The 15,436-nt window shown below is 39.4% G+C and overlaps 1 protein-coding gene across 1 annotated transcript in view; it reads right to left on the reverse strand.

Moving 5' to 3' along the window:
• Ifih1 (interferon induced with helicase C domain 1) overlaps positions 1–15,436 on the reverse strand; it is a 48,426-nt gene that overhangs the window by 17,848 nt on the left and 15,142 nt on the right. Inside the window, exons 4-5 of the mRNA XM_005346478.3 lie at positions 7,395–7,499; positions 1,380–1,600 (exon numbers count right to left, since the gene is read on the reverse strand). Coding sequence (XP_005346535.1) covers positions 1,380–1,600; positions 7,395–7,499 — 326 coding nt within the window. The remainder of the gene's footprint in view (positions 1–1,379; positions 1,601–7,394; positions 7,500–15,436) is intronic.

Genomic DNA, 15,436 nt, shown 5'->3' on the forward strand with positions numbered 1-15,436 from the left:
TTTTTTTTCTATGGACCTAGGACTCAATCCTGTTCCATATGTGAAATATTTCACTTCATTAAAGATATGAAAATTTAATAAGGCATTATTAAACTCTTTTTAGTATGTGAGCATGTGTGTATATGTGTGCGAACACGTGCACACATGCACACAAACACACACATGCAGAGTCAAATTTTAACTTCAGAACATGGAAGCTAATTTGATTTTATAGACTAGGCAAATAAAAAGCCAGAGAGGTTTCTAATTTTGTCTAAGGTCAAAGTGCTGATGGTTAAAAGTAGGATTTAAACGTATTATATTTGAAATGGGAACAAATGAAAGGTTTTGGGCAAATAAGTACTAATGTGTCATCATCACCAACCAAAGAAAAACAAACCTATCTTCTTATAGTGGGTAGAAAGCTGTAATATAAAGATGTCATGTCTCTTTGCTTTGTTCTGGGGGCACTGGGGCTCCGCCATTGAATCACATGCCAGTGCCGGGAGAGCACGTGGAACTCTGAAGCTGCATGCAAGTCTGTCTCAAATGTCATGATGAAAATCGCCAAGGCTTGGATTCTGCATGCAGTTTTAAGTATAGCAAGGCAGCTTTCAACCAAAAGGTTTGGAATAACCTAAATCGCAAAAAATACGGTCTTAAAAGTTTATCGATGTAGTTTCCGTAATTGAATATATGGAAACAAGAAGAAAGCTACTGTTGGTCAGGAAAAGCAAACTAAATTTTATTTTGTAAAATAGGAAAGATTAATATTCCCATAAATTCTCATCTATTTAAATAAAACTCAAATAAATAGATTGTGATTATAATGTTGATACGAAGATGGGTTTGGGGTCCTCAGAAGACATACATTTTCAGGGAAAAGTTCAATAGCATTTAATATTATATATTTGCATAAATTCTTTACCATCAATTTGCCTATTTAACTTGAAATAGACAAAATATTCACTTAATTTTCTCTCTGGCTTTCAGTCACATTCTGTATATTCTGGAAAAAGAGGATGTTTGGTTAAGCATTAGTGGTTAAAGGTGCTTTGAAAGGAGGTACCTGATCCTAGATTCCAGAGACAATTTCAGGTCACACGTTCTCATGTTTATTGGCCTTACACTGGGTGTTGGAAAATTTTTATACATAAGTTAGAACGATTTGATTTAATGTTGCAGATTTTTGAGGAAAAAAAAAGCCTAAAAGTTAATCTTTTAAATTTCAGGTATATATACCTTAAAGTGGAAAATTAAAATAAATGGTTTATTTGACATTACACCTAATTAAACAAAATCTGTGCAATTTGTTGCTACAAATGTCATCGTCTGAAAGTTTCCGAATAAGGAAACAAAAATAAGGCTATTGAAGCCAAGGTGAGCACAGGGAGCCATACCTTATTGACAAGGACTATCACCTTCCCAGGCTCCGATGCCTGCTTCTTCTTGTCCAAGTGATCCTTAGTGATGTAAACAGCCACTCTGGTTTTTCCGCTCCCCGTGGGAAGGCAGATAATAAGGTTCTTCCCCTCCAAGGCTGGTTGGGCCACCTCCATTTGGTAAGGCCTGAGCTGCAGTTCAGGCTCAGGGGAAGCTCTTTGTGCCCCAATTCTTTCATCTGAAGGAAGGAAGCATGGAAAAAGCGATGTAAAAGAACGGGCAATGAAGAAAGAAAGGCTCTGAAGCCGGAAACTGCACACAGGTTTCCGGTGGTGTAAGTTCGTTTCCTCTGTGATCCATGTCAACCCATGCTCTATTTTCCATACCAGAGTGTCGGCTTTGTCTTCAGGTTATGGCCTAGGTTCTCTACCTCAGAGTGAATTAACAGCTTGGGGGGGGGGGGGCTTGGGAGGAGAGGACGTGGGAAGACCAAGTAAGGGCACGTTCCCTTTAGCTCTCAAAAGAGGCTGCCTTCTAGGCTTGTCGGCTCCCTTTACCGATGTACCAGATTTCTCAGTTCTTTGTTCAGCCATTTGTCCTCCTGGCTTCTCTTAGTCCGTCCACCTGTAAATCAAGATGAGCTGGAGAGGCAGGAGTGATCAGCTCTCATTTTCATTTTTTTTTTTTAAAGAAAGAAAAATAACAGCTGGAACTACTTCCTTAATTTGCTAAAATATCAGCTGGCAAGTAAATGCCACCGAGAGCATACCTGCTGTCGTCTATTGGTGTCTGCGTGGCTTTAAGCGCTCAAGGCCTGCATATGAACTGGAACATCACTTGCATATAACATGCATATATATCTTCTTACAAATGATCCCTAGTTACAAATCTGATATAATATAAAAAGCTATTTTTTATTCCTTAAGAAGTAATGACAAACTATTTCCGTGTCTCCAATACAAATTTTAAAATATAGTTTCCATACACAGTTGACAGAATCTGTATATGTAGCAGTTATGGACAAGGAGGGCTGCCTCTGTGTGTGTGTGTGTGAGAGAGAGTGAGAGAGACACAGAGAGAGACAGAGACAGAGAGAGACAGACAGAGAGAGACACACACACACAGAGAAACAGAGACAGAGTGGAGTAGAGAAACAGAGTAAATACAGAAAGAGAGAAAGAGAAGACATATACACAGAGAGATCCATACAGTGAGAACAGGGACATCTTTTGTGTCTGAGGCAACCAGGTTGTATAGCATATTTAGAACACAGGGGGAAAGAATTTTCTATGCTGACCGTTAATTGATAACGTCTCCACCAAAAGATAAAACATAATTGCCTAGATTTGAACTAAATCGTCAGGAATTTTGCCATGTAGTTTTAAACTGTCATTTCATTACTCCCTGATAGGCAAGTCCCTATGTATTTGTTCTCCTGATACCCAAAGCCAAAATATATTACAAGTATTTCCATAACATACCTTTTTAAATAAAAAAATAACTGACAAGGTAAATGCTAGCTGATAGTGAAGTTATAAATGCCAAAATAATCCTACTATACCATGTCTTGGCTTAAATATATTTTGTTCAGAGGTGACCATGTTTTTCCATCTTATTAGCCGAGAGGAAAGGTTCTAAAACTGCATTGCTTACAGCATGGAATGTATTGAAGCAAACATTTTCCCAACTCGAATGTCCACCTGTGCTCTAAAGCGTCAGAAAAGATGAAACGACCTTGCTTATCAGTTCTTCGCCACACAGGAGAGGCACGCTCACTCGCTCCCTTATCAATGGGCACAATAAAACTGAGCCAACACCGTCCCATTAACTTAAAAGAACTTGCTGACAGCTCCATTTCCGCACACTGTTGGTCCTCTTTGAGTGGGTTTTAACTCGCTGAGAGAGAACGAGCTGTGCAGGTAGGAAAACTCACACCAAATACCACTTAGTGAGAGCCATCTACAGAGCACAGGGGACGTTTGCCGTCTATGCGTGGATAACGGCAGATGGGATACATTTAGGCTGTGGACGGATCATCTGCTGAGTCGTTTAATGTGGTTTTCATTAACAAACAGCAGCAGAGGTCATCAGCATTTTCGATTCACTTCCCGTTATCTTTCTGTAAGTTTCAGGTTTGTTTAACAATAACGCCTTGTTTCCAGCAAGTGGCGTTTATAGCTAATGAAAACCTTCATGTTTCCCCTCTACTAAGAGCATTTAATACCCACATTTTCCCAAAGAGCTAGACTATTTATAATAAAAGATAAAATCTAAGCTGTATATAAATCTAGACATGGAATTTTATATCAATATATCCTCTGTTAATTTTACTCTATCAAAATTTTAGTATTGATTTAAAAGCAATAAAATGTTCCATTCCTCATAGTAATTGTGTATACAGTTTTAGTAATAATTTCCCCCCTTTTGTTGTTATGTTTCCTTTTATATCCTTTGGTAACAAAACTTATAGGAGAAACATAAGGATTTTCTAGGTCTCTTTTCCAGAAACCCAAAACCCCAGTAAAATGAATGATCTCTCGGTGTCACTGATTGTGCTTATGTTAGCATTTGAAAGCGAAGTAGCCCCCAGGCCCCTGTGTTTCCTCTGCTGTGCGTAGCTCTGCTTTGGGAGGAAGCTTTCAAGGGTTGGGTCTGGGCTGAGGCAAGGGGAGCCTTTCAGAGGTCTAACCTGGACAACTTGCTTCCTGTTAGTCTGCCAGAGAAATAAGCAAATTCACTCTCCATCTTCTAGATTCAGGAGCTACACTTTCCACCATGCCTGCTCCACCGTGATGGACCCTAGCCTCTGAACCATAGGCTAGAGTAATTCTTTCTTTTCTTAAGTTGTTTCTTGTCAAGCATGTGGTTAAGTGATGAGAAAAGGAACTAGCACAATATAGTAGGCTTTTATTATATTTTTTTAACTCAGAAGGATTAGAGGAATCAAAAGGCTATCATTTTAAAGATTCAACTCCGGAACCAAAGTTATGACTGAGCTGATCACGTGCCGCTAATTCATTCTGTAGGCACCTGTTATACACTATAACCTGCCAAACTTAATTTGTTTCTCAAAGGACTTTAATATAGGGAACTATACTGCTCACACCTAATACATCAGACTAGATAAATAAGTAATCCTATTTATTTTTGAGTCAGGACTAGGAATCCCACTGGGCAGCCCAGAAATTTGAAAAAAAAACAAAAAAAAAAAAAACAAAAAACAGAACGGATTCAGGAAAAAAAAATAGAGTTGGATTCAATGTTAGAACAGCATCCAAAGAAAAATGCTGGGTTAGTGCTAAATATTCTGCCTGATTCTTGCCTGATCACATCTTCTGACACAGGCATGGAAAAAATGTATCCATGTAAGCAATGAAAACAGAGGCTCATCTCCTCTGCCACCAGAAGGAGAAAACCCGGCTAGAATCAATGAGCCACGAGCTAACATCAAGTAAAAATTAAATGTTTGGTTTTGCTTTATTTATTCTTGAATCTCTCTCTCTCTTATGTAATCAATATATCCCAATTATATAATCAATAGAACCCAGTTTACAATCCATTAAGACCAATTATATAATCCATCGAACCTAAATTATAATCAATTAAACCCAATAATGAACATGGTATTAAAGACAGTGACAAGCTTTGAAGCACGTTGCACATCCCCTCTCCGATAAGAGCCAGCTGAAGATCTTTAAATTCTATTACAACACGGAAATGGTCAAAAATGAAATGAAATCGGGTTTAAATAATAATATTCCATCGGAACTACACCATGTGGCAAATTTCATTCTCACATGGGTTTTGACAGCTGAGTTATTCTTGGAGAGAAAAGGTCTGCCACTGCATGTGTTTGAAATCGACAGAGCCTCCTTTTACCTATAGTGTGTAACCACGGGGAGAAAACGCTCCTATTGGACAAATATTAATAGATATCTTCTCCAAATAGCAGGAGGTGCATCCTCCATATCAGGTCAATATGGACTGACAAAAAGTGTCATTGCTTTGAGAATCAATATATCTCTCTGAAGACGGGGGAAGAGAAATCTTGTGACCTGATTAGGTTATATAAACTTGAAAAGTGCTGGCAGTCACATTCTGCTATAGTAGGATACTTCTATGCAGATCATAAAACAACTGTCTTGGTTCTCATTGTACTGCTTATGAAGGGGGGTGGTTGAGGGTGTGTGATTTACGGTGTCTTATGATGTCAGCCTCGAAGGAGAGAGCAATTTCAGCTCTTACAGTCTTAAATGATCCAGGGTGCATTTAACCCCTCACCAATTCACCAAAAGCTTTTATTAAATGGCTTCAGCATGCACTCAGGGTCAAATTATTTCATAAATGTCATCATTTCAGAATTTTACTGCCCACTACACAAAATCCTCCTCTGCTCTTAAACACTGATCCAACCTAGACCTTGAAGGGCGCCCCTGGAAAATGCACTCGCTTTTAAAAATGTATTTGCTTTTGAAAATGTATTTGCTTTTGAAAAGGAGGCTGTGCTCTGATTTATCATGTCTTTCATGCCACATTGAAGACCAAAAATCAGCAAACACATTTGCTGACAGCTCTAAGTAGGCAAAATGCCCTGCAAATAGAGGATGGGTTTTAGATATTTATTGAATGAATAAATATTGTTGAAAAACCATTCCTTAGACAAATACAAATTAGGATAGGGCACGGCAGCTTAAAACAACCCATATGGACCGCAACCATCAGCTAGAGTATATTTAGAGTTCTAGCATCAGTGACACGCAGTAGATGTGGCAAGTATTAAATTTAACTATTTCATAACAAAGACAGAAAAACAAATTTGATTCCTGTGGGGAACTTAACACTGACCTCACTGAACAGAAAACAAACTGACCCTCTTTTATGACAAAGTCATGGCTGACATTTGGTGAGCTGGCTTTCCTCAAGTTAACTTGTAAAGATTGCAGTAGTGTAGCTGGGAGAGGAAGGAAAAAAAGACATGCATAAATAGAAGCATGGTGTAGTTTGACTCCAAAAGCATTTAAGGCAGATACCCATGCTTATCCAAAACTCTTTTTCCCGTTATCTATATCTCTATAAATCTTATAATGCGGAACAATGTGAACCAAACAGTACTTTGTAAGTAGAAATGACCCAATCACAAAAAATAAGCTAATTTATTTCTTAATTTGTCACTTTTCCCTTGGTCTCAAACTGGCTCAGTGCCAAGTAGTTTTATTTATTAATTCTCGCAAGGCATCTTTTCAAACTTGGAGACAAATACAGAAAGGTGGGCAGCAGACACCAGTAACTCTGCAACCACAGTTGAAAGCCGGTCACCCTCCAACATTCAAGAGAGAGCACGGGATAATTTGGATCAATCAAACTGACAAGTTAGGAAGTCTAATAAGGGGAGGCCCTGATAAAGTGAGGGACACTGGAAGCAGGCATTCTCGCTTCCTTCAGGAGCGAGAGGCAGCCAATATGGAGAACACTATGGGAGATACCCAGTCCAGTTTTCATTTAGAGATCAAAACACCGCCTATGCTCTGCGGCAATTGCAGCCGAGTCAGAACTAACTTAGCTCTATGTGTGATTTGCAAGATTCTTGTTTTCAGAGGCCTCCTACTTAATTATCTGCAGTCACATGGCATCTGTGGGAAGGATTAATTTTCTGCCTTAGAACATTTTAAAATGAAAACAAGTAAATAACCGGGGAAGGGGTAAATAAACCAAACAGTACAAAGAAGTTAAGCACAGTTAAATTAGCTGAAACAGATCTCATGAAAGGAGAGAGGACATAATTCTATGAACCATGGCTTATGCCTGACCAAAAAGACATCTACTAGATCAAAATCAAGGTTTCCTTGTAAGACTTGGGCAAGTTGTGCTGGAAAAGAAAGTCCATGGCAAAGTTCCAGCATGACTCGCTGTTGAAAACAAAATTGCTTTAATTGCATCCGTCCATTAGGGAGGCTCTGAACAGCCCCCATGCATCCCACTATATGGTGTCTTACTTCACACTTTCCCAGGTTTGCACAACACTGAGGCAGTACCTGAATCTCTTCCCATGATGCCTGAATCACTGCCCATGTTGCTGTTATGTCCAAGACTTTCATCTAAGCAGCTGACACTTCCTTCTGCCAAACTTGTGTCTGATTCTGTAAAGGAAAACATTTTAAAATATTTAAAAAATATTTCTGAGAATAAACGTATTTTCGCTGCACACCTCTACAGCACACAGCACATACAGTTCAATGCAAGGAGGGAAGGCACACCCAAGCAAGTATGAATCAAAGGTAAGAGTTTCACACGGGCTACACTGAAAACATTCCACTACGGATGAGCAGCTGCCGGGAATGACTCAAATCTGCAAAAGCTACCTACAGTAACACCCAACAGGAAAGTAAATGCGAGTTCCTGCACATTTGTGATTTGAATTATGTATCTTACCTGTACACATAAATTTTCTCCCCTGGAAAGAAATCCTAAGCTTAATAGCGGCTTTCAAACACAAATTATTACAGAACCCATGGGGCTGTTTTGTGTATCACGACAGTGGAATGAGCAAAGGGTAGAATTTAATGAAGCATGCAGACCTACTGACCAGTTATGAAATTAACATTTCAGGGATAAATAAACATGAATTTAAAATCTCTAAAAGAATCTTCTCCCAGAGAGTATGACTGATGTCTGGCATTACATTCGCTAGAGTCTGGGAGTCTGGAAATGTTTCTCTTTACTATAATTATATGAAGCCGCCATCTACCCAGAGTATGAATGGCAAGTGTATGCCCTTCACTGAGTCCCAGTGCTGCTGTCAGTAGTCAGGTCATTCCATTTTGAAAACCTTCTTCTTTCTCGTCGTTTATCTCCGAAGACGTAGGTAATACCATCATCAAGGATCCGAACTAACATTAAACTGGGAGATGTCAGGGCACAGGAGTTCTGGAAGCTGACTTAAATCAGAAGGATCTGTGGAACTTGCTGTTCAGGTTAGACTGACCCTAGCTTCTATTATGTCAAATGGCTGTGGTAGCATTTACGTTTTTCGATTTGGTAACTACTATGCAATACAAGACACAATGACTTACTGGCAGAAGAGCTTAATTGAAATGAAAATCAAACGATTGGTATCGTAATAGGGCAGGCATCCCGTTTCATAATGTTCTTTATAATTAATTCTATTTCATAATATTTATAACTGGTTAGGCAAGTTTCGTTTCTTCTGAAAGCTCTCAAAACACTAATAAGCCACCTCAAGATACCTGTCAGTTATCTAAAACAATCAGTGCTACATTTGTTAGCCCTGAAATCGAGGAAAACAAGCCCATTGTATGTAAGTCCAACTTGAGAAGAGGACGGTGTACAGCTCAAAGCGATCCATGTCTCCTTTCTTTGAAGTGGTCCATTACCCTGAGTCCGATGAACATAGCTTCAGCGTGGAGATCACTCTTCTGTGGTCAGTGAGTTTGACAAATGTTTCAGTAACTACTGCTACAATGAGGGTGTCTTTATCCCCTCACAAGTCCCCTCAAGAAGGAGCTTCTTTGTCACCAGTGCCTTCTGGCTGGACCCTGGTGATCACTGATCTGGTTATGGGCATCATGGTTCTACCCTTTCCAGAATGCCATAAGTGGATTCATGCAGCATGCAACTCCCCCCCCCCATCAACTTAGAGGGCAGTATCTGAGAATCATCCATGCATGGCATGCATCAATAATTTCTTGCATTTTATTGTGGACTCTTGTCCCTATGAAATATGTCCCTGACATGTAAGTCATCTCCCTACACTTTGATTAAGTCCATTTAGGTTGGACAGTATCATAGACTTTTAGCCCAAGCTATCTATCCAACATTTAAGACACCATGCTTAAAAAAATCAGAAGCTGAGAAAAAAGTTGCACAAAAACGCACCACGGACACACATACTGTTTAAGTATATTAGCGCAACACAAACACACTAATGTGAAAATACTGGGCTTATCAGTTGTCATAGATTAGCTCTGGAACTCAGATCTGAGGAATCCCTCATGATCACACGGGAAACCTGGATATCTCACAGAGAGATTTTAAATATGGCACTTTGCAATTCCCAGAGGTATGTCTTGTTAGAGGCTCAGAGGCGAGTGTGGGATAGAGCTGTCAAGGCGGAGAGCGTTTGGGCAGATGTACTGATGAAAAGAGAATATGATTTGTAAGGAAAAGGCAAGGTGCAAAATGAGATGGGAAAATGTCATTGCGAAGATAATTCCAGTTCTAGACACAGAGGCCAAGATTTCTGTGGCAAAAAAGTAAATTTCGACATACTCTCCGTTTGTTATTTTAAATGTAGAAATGAGAGTTGAAGAGGATACTAAACTGGCTGGGAAAACGCCAATATATACAATCTAGAAATTGAATATTGTTACCATCAAATTTTCCCGTGAGTGTAGTGGAAATGGAGTAATATTTGATTTTCCATTTCATTTTCTAATCATTAGCAATTAAACCAAAATCTTAAAATGACTCTTAGTGTATGCAGAGCCAAGATTTCCCCCAGCTTTGAGCCAGAATACATCAGTTTGGGATGGAGGATTTGTACGGCATGTAAATATATTTACTGATAATAATGCTAGTACCCAATGCAGAGTGTGATCAATTGATTTCATTATTTGGGTACTGTGGATTTCACAATCAAATTTGCATTGTGTCAGGAGAACACTAAGCTCAGAGCTTTTCCAGATATAATGCAAATTGTGGTATATCATCATCTTCTGCAGCAGCCACACCCATTATCAACTCAATTTTACAAGGTGAGAAACCGATATTCAGAGAGGTTAAAGAATTCACCCACATCACCCAGCATCTCGCTGCTTTTTACCAACGTCAAGCATGGACTATGATTTGCGTGAAGTTTCGGAAGCTCTGCTAAATGAAATGAAACTCACTTTGGAAAGTCATTTTCCTTGTAATGTCAAATTCTCCATAAAAATTAAAACATTTTATATTCCAAGAAACGAGTTGGAGAGATGTTTGCACTTCGCTAATATTTCTGACTCACGGATAGACACAAACTTCCGCCTCACCCATCCACACTCATTTTGCACACATATGAAGAGGGGACACTTCTGTCTTCGCAGCACCAAATCAGCTACAGTAACTCTGTTAGCGATGATTGCAACAGTAACAGGGAGGGCATGGCTGTGTCATTTGAAGTGGAATCTTCAAATGATAAATCCTCACAGCCTCACAAAGAGTTTCCTAAAGAGCATACTTTTATTTGCAAGCTTTTATTGTTCTTTCATTGAAATAGAAGTATTAAAAGAAATAAACTGTATAATAAAGAAAATAATATATCTCCGATAACCCTGAAACTGCCTTCCCTGCAGGTTTTCTGCCTGAATTAAAAAAAGAAAATGTCTCTCGAACACACACACACACACACACACACACACACACACGCCTCTTCAGAAAAGCATTATCAAGAAATGTGTTGTTTCACAAAAGAAAAACAAGCAAACAAACAATGTTTTGAGTTCATGTACCAAACATTGAATTACTACAGATTTATTCAGAATTCTCCCTGTTTTGTCTTTGTACTCTTCAAACATGGCGATCTGGAAGGTCCTAATATCCGAAGTCATGTGTGTGTGTGTCCTTTTCAAGAAGCCACACAAAACAGAGGGGATACAGGAGGCAGAGCTTTGCCATGAAGAGAACACGTGTTTTGGAGCCCAGCGAGGTGCCCAGACTCGATTTCAGACACTACTCCCAGGTGCCTTGCTCTTATTTAAAAATATAGTTAGTAGCTCCTATAGTTTTTAAGCTTATTATTGTAAGAATAATCCTTTTAAATCAGAAAAAAAAAGAGTTTTGAAGAGAAGTAAATCCAAACTCTTGCAGAGCTGTACTGGACATTGGAGTCATAATGTAAAATATGTTTAATTAACTTTTACATGTGTCATTTTCCCCTAAGGCAATTATCAAAGCCAGCAATGAAATAAATTTGAAAATGAAGTCATTTCTATGAATATAACTGTATTATCAGACTTATTGGAACCAATGAAAATCATACTTTTTAAATTAAGAGATAGAATGGATTTTCAAAATAAAAAGTTAAAGAGTAATAGCTTCACAAATAAGAGAAAAAAAACAACAGCTTTGCTTACAATGACAGTAAATCTCTAAAAGAAGGCTGTAAATTATGGGGGCCAAAATCTCTTGATTTTGGAAACACATTTTGAATATTTTGGTAATAGTCAAAAATATTAACTGGAATCTAAGAAATTTTGTATTTTTAACGTATTATATACCTTAAATACTTTTAAAATATTTTTATATCGTTCAGAAACCAGAAATTTTACAATAAAATACTGAAAGCGACAACGGGGAAGGGGGTTGGTGAGTTTAGACTCATTTTAATGTAACGTCTGCCCTCTGCTGGAATGTCCTGGTATAGCAAGCTAGGAACAAATAATACCGGGTTTTCTTCAAGGAGCTGGGCTTCCTTAGGTAAGATACAACTTTGCTCCCTGTTTACCCCCAGGTAGACTTTCTCCTAACCCAGAAACTTTCGCTCTACCGACTCATCTTTTTATCCTTGGCGCAGTCTGGCACACCTCCGTGATGAACGGTGGGTTTACATTCCGGCAGGAAACAAGGGCAGGGAAAAGGACCCCCAGGTACCAGAAGAACAATCCCTCTATTCTCTTCCGGGAGTTGATGGGGACAGGGTCTACACCTCACCGAATTTCGTTTTCCATGGTAGTCTTATCTATGACCTCGCTGTGGACTTAGACATCATACCCGCCTTCAGTCCAGTTTCATAATCCTCTTGTCACAGATTATCCCTGAAGCTTGAAGCATGTCATATTAGCACATACCCAAGACTGCACGGACCCCCAAAATGTGCTTATTTTCGTATTACTAATAATACATATTTTATTTTCTTTAGCAATAACAATCTTTTCTTTGAGAGGAAATAGATTACTTTTATTTTCAGCTCTATGTATATGGATCTACACACACGCTCACATTTTGGTCTGTCATAGTTCGCTCCGTGTGCCAGGGAACATGTGTTCCCGCAGAATGGAGAGAAGCCACCTCCACCCACCTTGCATATTCTCTCCTGGATCCAAGCTTCTAGGAAATGAGTTCCCCAAAGGGAAAAAAAATCTCTCTTAGAACCACAGGCCCACATGGCCATCCGTGGAGCGCCTCTGCTCCTGTTTATAGAAAATTTTTGTGCTGAAATATTTCAGCAAGAATTAAATTTGAATCATGCGTAATGATGTTGGCTTAAATTGTATTGTCTCAGCCTGTTATCCTTTGCTCTGGGGTCCGCACACGGAAAGGGGTTATTAAAATACAGGGTCGTGAGGGTGCCTTACACCCACCAGAAGGACTTATTCCTGTCAATAAATGATGAAGACGGAATGTTCTAGAATGGAGTCAATCACAAGTGATGCTCTCCATGACCACACTGGACGTCTTGACATTAACAAGGACTAGGGAGTATGAGACAGAAGGGCATGAATTGGAAACCTTTTTAGTTCATAGGTGCCTGTCAGAAAGGCTGAAGGAGTTAAACAGCTCCAACCAGACATAAGGAAAGGGCAAACGGAGATGCACTTAAGGCTTCACAGGTCAAGCTCAACAGGACGTTCTTAAGGGGGATTAAAGTGACTGCCAACTTCCGCGGTATAAATCGTCCCATGATGGGCAATGCCAAACTGTCGGTATGATGCCCCTGGTGATTTCTTAGGACCACTCTCTGAAACGGTCAGGCAGGCGTTGTGGTGATATTTTCTAAATATCCAGACAAGGGATTGTTGACTTTAAGTGAGTTTTCGCCCGTGGGAGAAGCAGCTGGAGAAATTACTCAGAGAAACACGTCAGCTCTCCTCGGCCTTCAAGGTCTCAACCTCCCGTGACTGTCCTCCCGTATCCTCCCTCATCACGTGTTCTGACACACTTTGAGATTTCTGGTGACCTCTTGAATTGTGATATATACCCAGTCTGTGATGCTGTCGGTCACCCCTGTCTGTGTGTCTTCTGCGGAACCCTTTAATACCGAGATCTTGTGGTTTTTCTTTCTTTTGCTTTGCTTTTCTATAGATCACTGTTTCTTTGGGAGCATGTAATTCATACTTCCATATCTAGATCATATACCTTTAAAATAAAAATGTAGCCCCTTGGTGCTTGGCCCCTCAGCAATGTGACCCCACCAACTCACTGCTTTCTTCCTGCTCTTTGGGCTTTTAGTCCTTGTTCATGTTTCAGAATAGAGAAGGCAGGGTCTAATAATCCGATTTTTACATTTTTAAATTGTAAAAACCATCACTTTGTTACAACTCAGCTCAAATTTTAACTTTGCAGTTCTAAACTGGCAGGGGAATTAACCCCGTCTATGTCAGCTATACTGGAGGCTTTTCTTTCTGAGAAAATACTCATGGACTTGCCCTTGAAGTGGGAGTGACTGGCTGATAGCCCCGTCATGGCTGCTGTGCGATTGTGCATCACACAGCATGCTGAGTTTGAAAAGAACAAGTCCTTTATAAGCACCAATACCATAACACTCCTATTTCTTCATAGGAAATATCCCTATCTACCCTCAAATGACCCCAGTAGCATTGCGGCTTCTTAGCAGTCAGCGATAACTAAATTTAGGAAAATATAAAGGGTGGCTCACTTAATTTGAGCCAATTCTGAAAAAAAGTAATATACTGCCACAGTAAGGATCTTCCTTTAGCGTCAAATGCTGTGGCATTTATTTCTAGAGATCCTAAAAATCACTAGATTTTTCTACGGGATAGTGATAGGGAACATTATTTTGATCCTTAAGTGCAAGGATAAATTCTGTGACACTTTCACAGAAATAAGCACAGACCAAACCCAAGGTTGGACTTTTGTCTATAAAAAGGAAAAACAAGACAACAACAACAATAACAAAGTACTGTGACAGATTGGACCAGGGAGAAAGACGCTGTTTTATAAAGGTCAATTTTTAAACCCCTCCTACAGAACATGATCTATGCAAAATATATCCACAATATATTCCAAAGCATAATGTCACCGGATAAACCTAAGGAGCTGAACATATGGGGGAATGAAAAAGAAGGTATTACAGTCTGAAAACAAGCAGGTTGGTGAGCTCATTAGCTGGGGTGGAATTTTAAAATCTTCACGTGAACGAATATATAAATCAAAATATACACATGCGTGCTGGGTCATGCGCACAGTGTATTCACACATGGCACACTAGTTACATTATAATTTTCCACACTGGAACAGAGAGACCCTTTCTCTTTATAAATGTCAAAGCGCCCTCTGCTGACCGTCCTGAGGTACTTGCGTTTCTAGAGTCCAAACAAGGCTCTCTGATATATCCCTTATCCCTTAGAGAAGGTGCAGGACCTGTGGTTCAGTGGCACATAGAATTGTTTCTCCCAAACTCAACAGCATTTTCTTAGCTTGAAATCTCATTTACTGTACTTTTATTTTACCAGAGTACTTTGCTTCCTAAAATATGATAATAAAACACTCGGTATAAAAAGTAACTACTCAAGCCAGGCAGTGGTGGCACATGCCTTTAATCCCAGTACTCTGAAGGCAGAGGCAGGCTGGCCTTCGTGAGTTCGAGACCAGCCTGGTCTACAAGAGCTAGTTCCACGATAGGCTCAAAAAGCCACAGAGGAACCCTGCCTCGAAAAACCAAAAAGGTAAATACTCACTTGTTTTGATAAAGCAATAACATATTTTTAGAAATGACTCCTTAATTTTTCTATAAGTTTACAGAATTAAAATAATCCATGGAATTGGTTGAGACCCTTTGGACTCTTCCATGTAAGTATCAAAATTCTGTGATATTTTCTTGCTCTAAAATGGCCAGAAATCAGAAAGGCCACAGTCAGCAGTCAGAAGTCCCTATCTATCGTTACAACCACACTGACAGTTCCAAAATGCAGTGCAGTCGCTGTCAGAAGCTGCTGTGTTAATTTAGAAAAAAAAACAAAGCTTGAAAAAAAAACCCAAAAAAAAATACACTTTTGGCTTAATTAATTAACTGCATTATTTCAGGGATGGGGAGAACCTGTCTCTTAGGATCTACACACAC

This window comes from Microtus ochrogaster, chromosome 4 (genome assembly GCF_000317375.1).
Source record: "Microtus ochrogaster isolate Prairie Vole_2 chromosome 4, MicOch1.0, whole genome shotgun sequence".
In the NCBI taxonomy this organism is placed as follows: Eukaryota; Metazoa; Chordata; class Mammalia; order Rodentia; family Cricetidae; genus Microtus; species Microtus ochrogaster.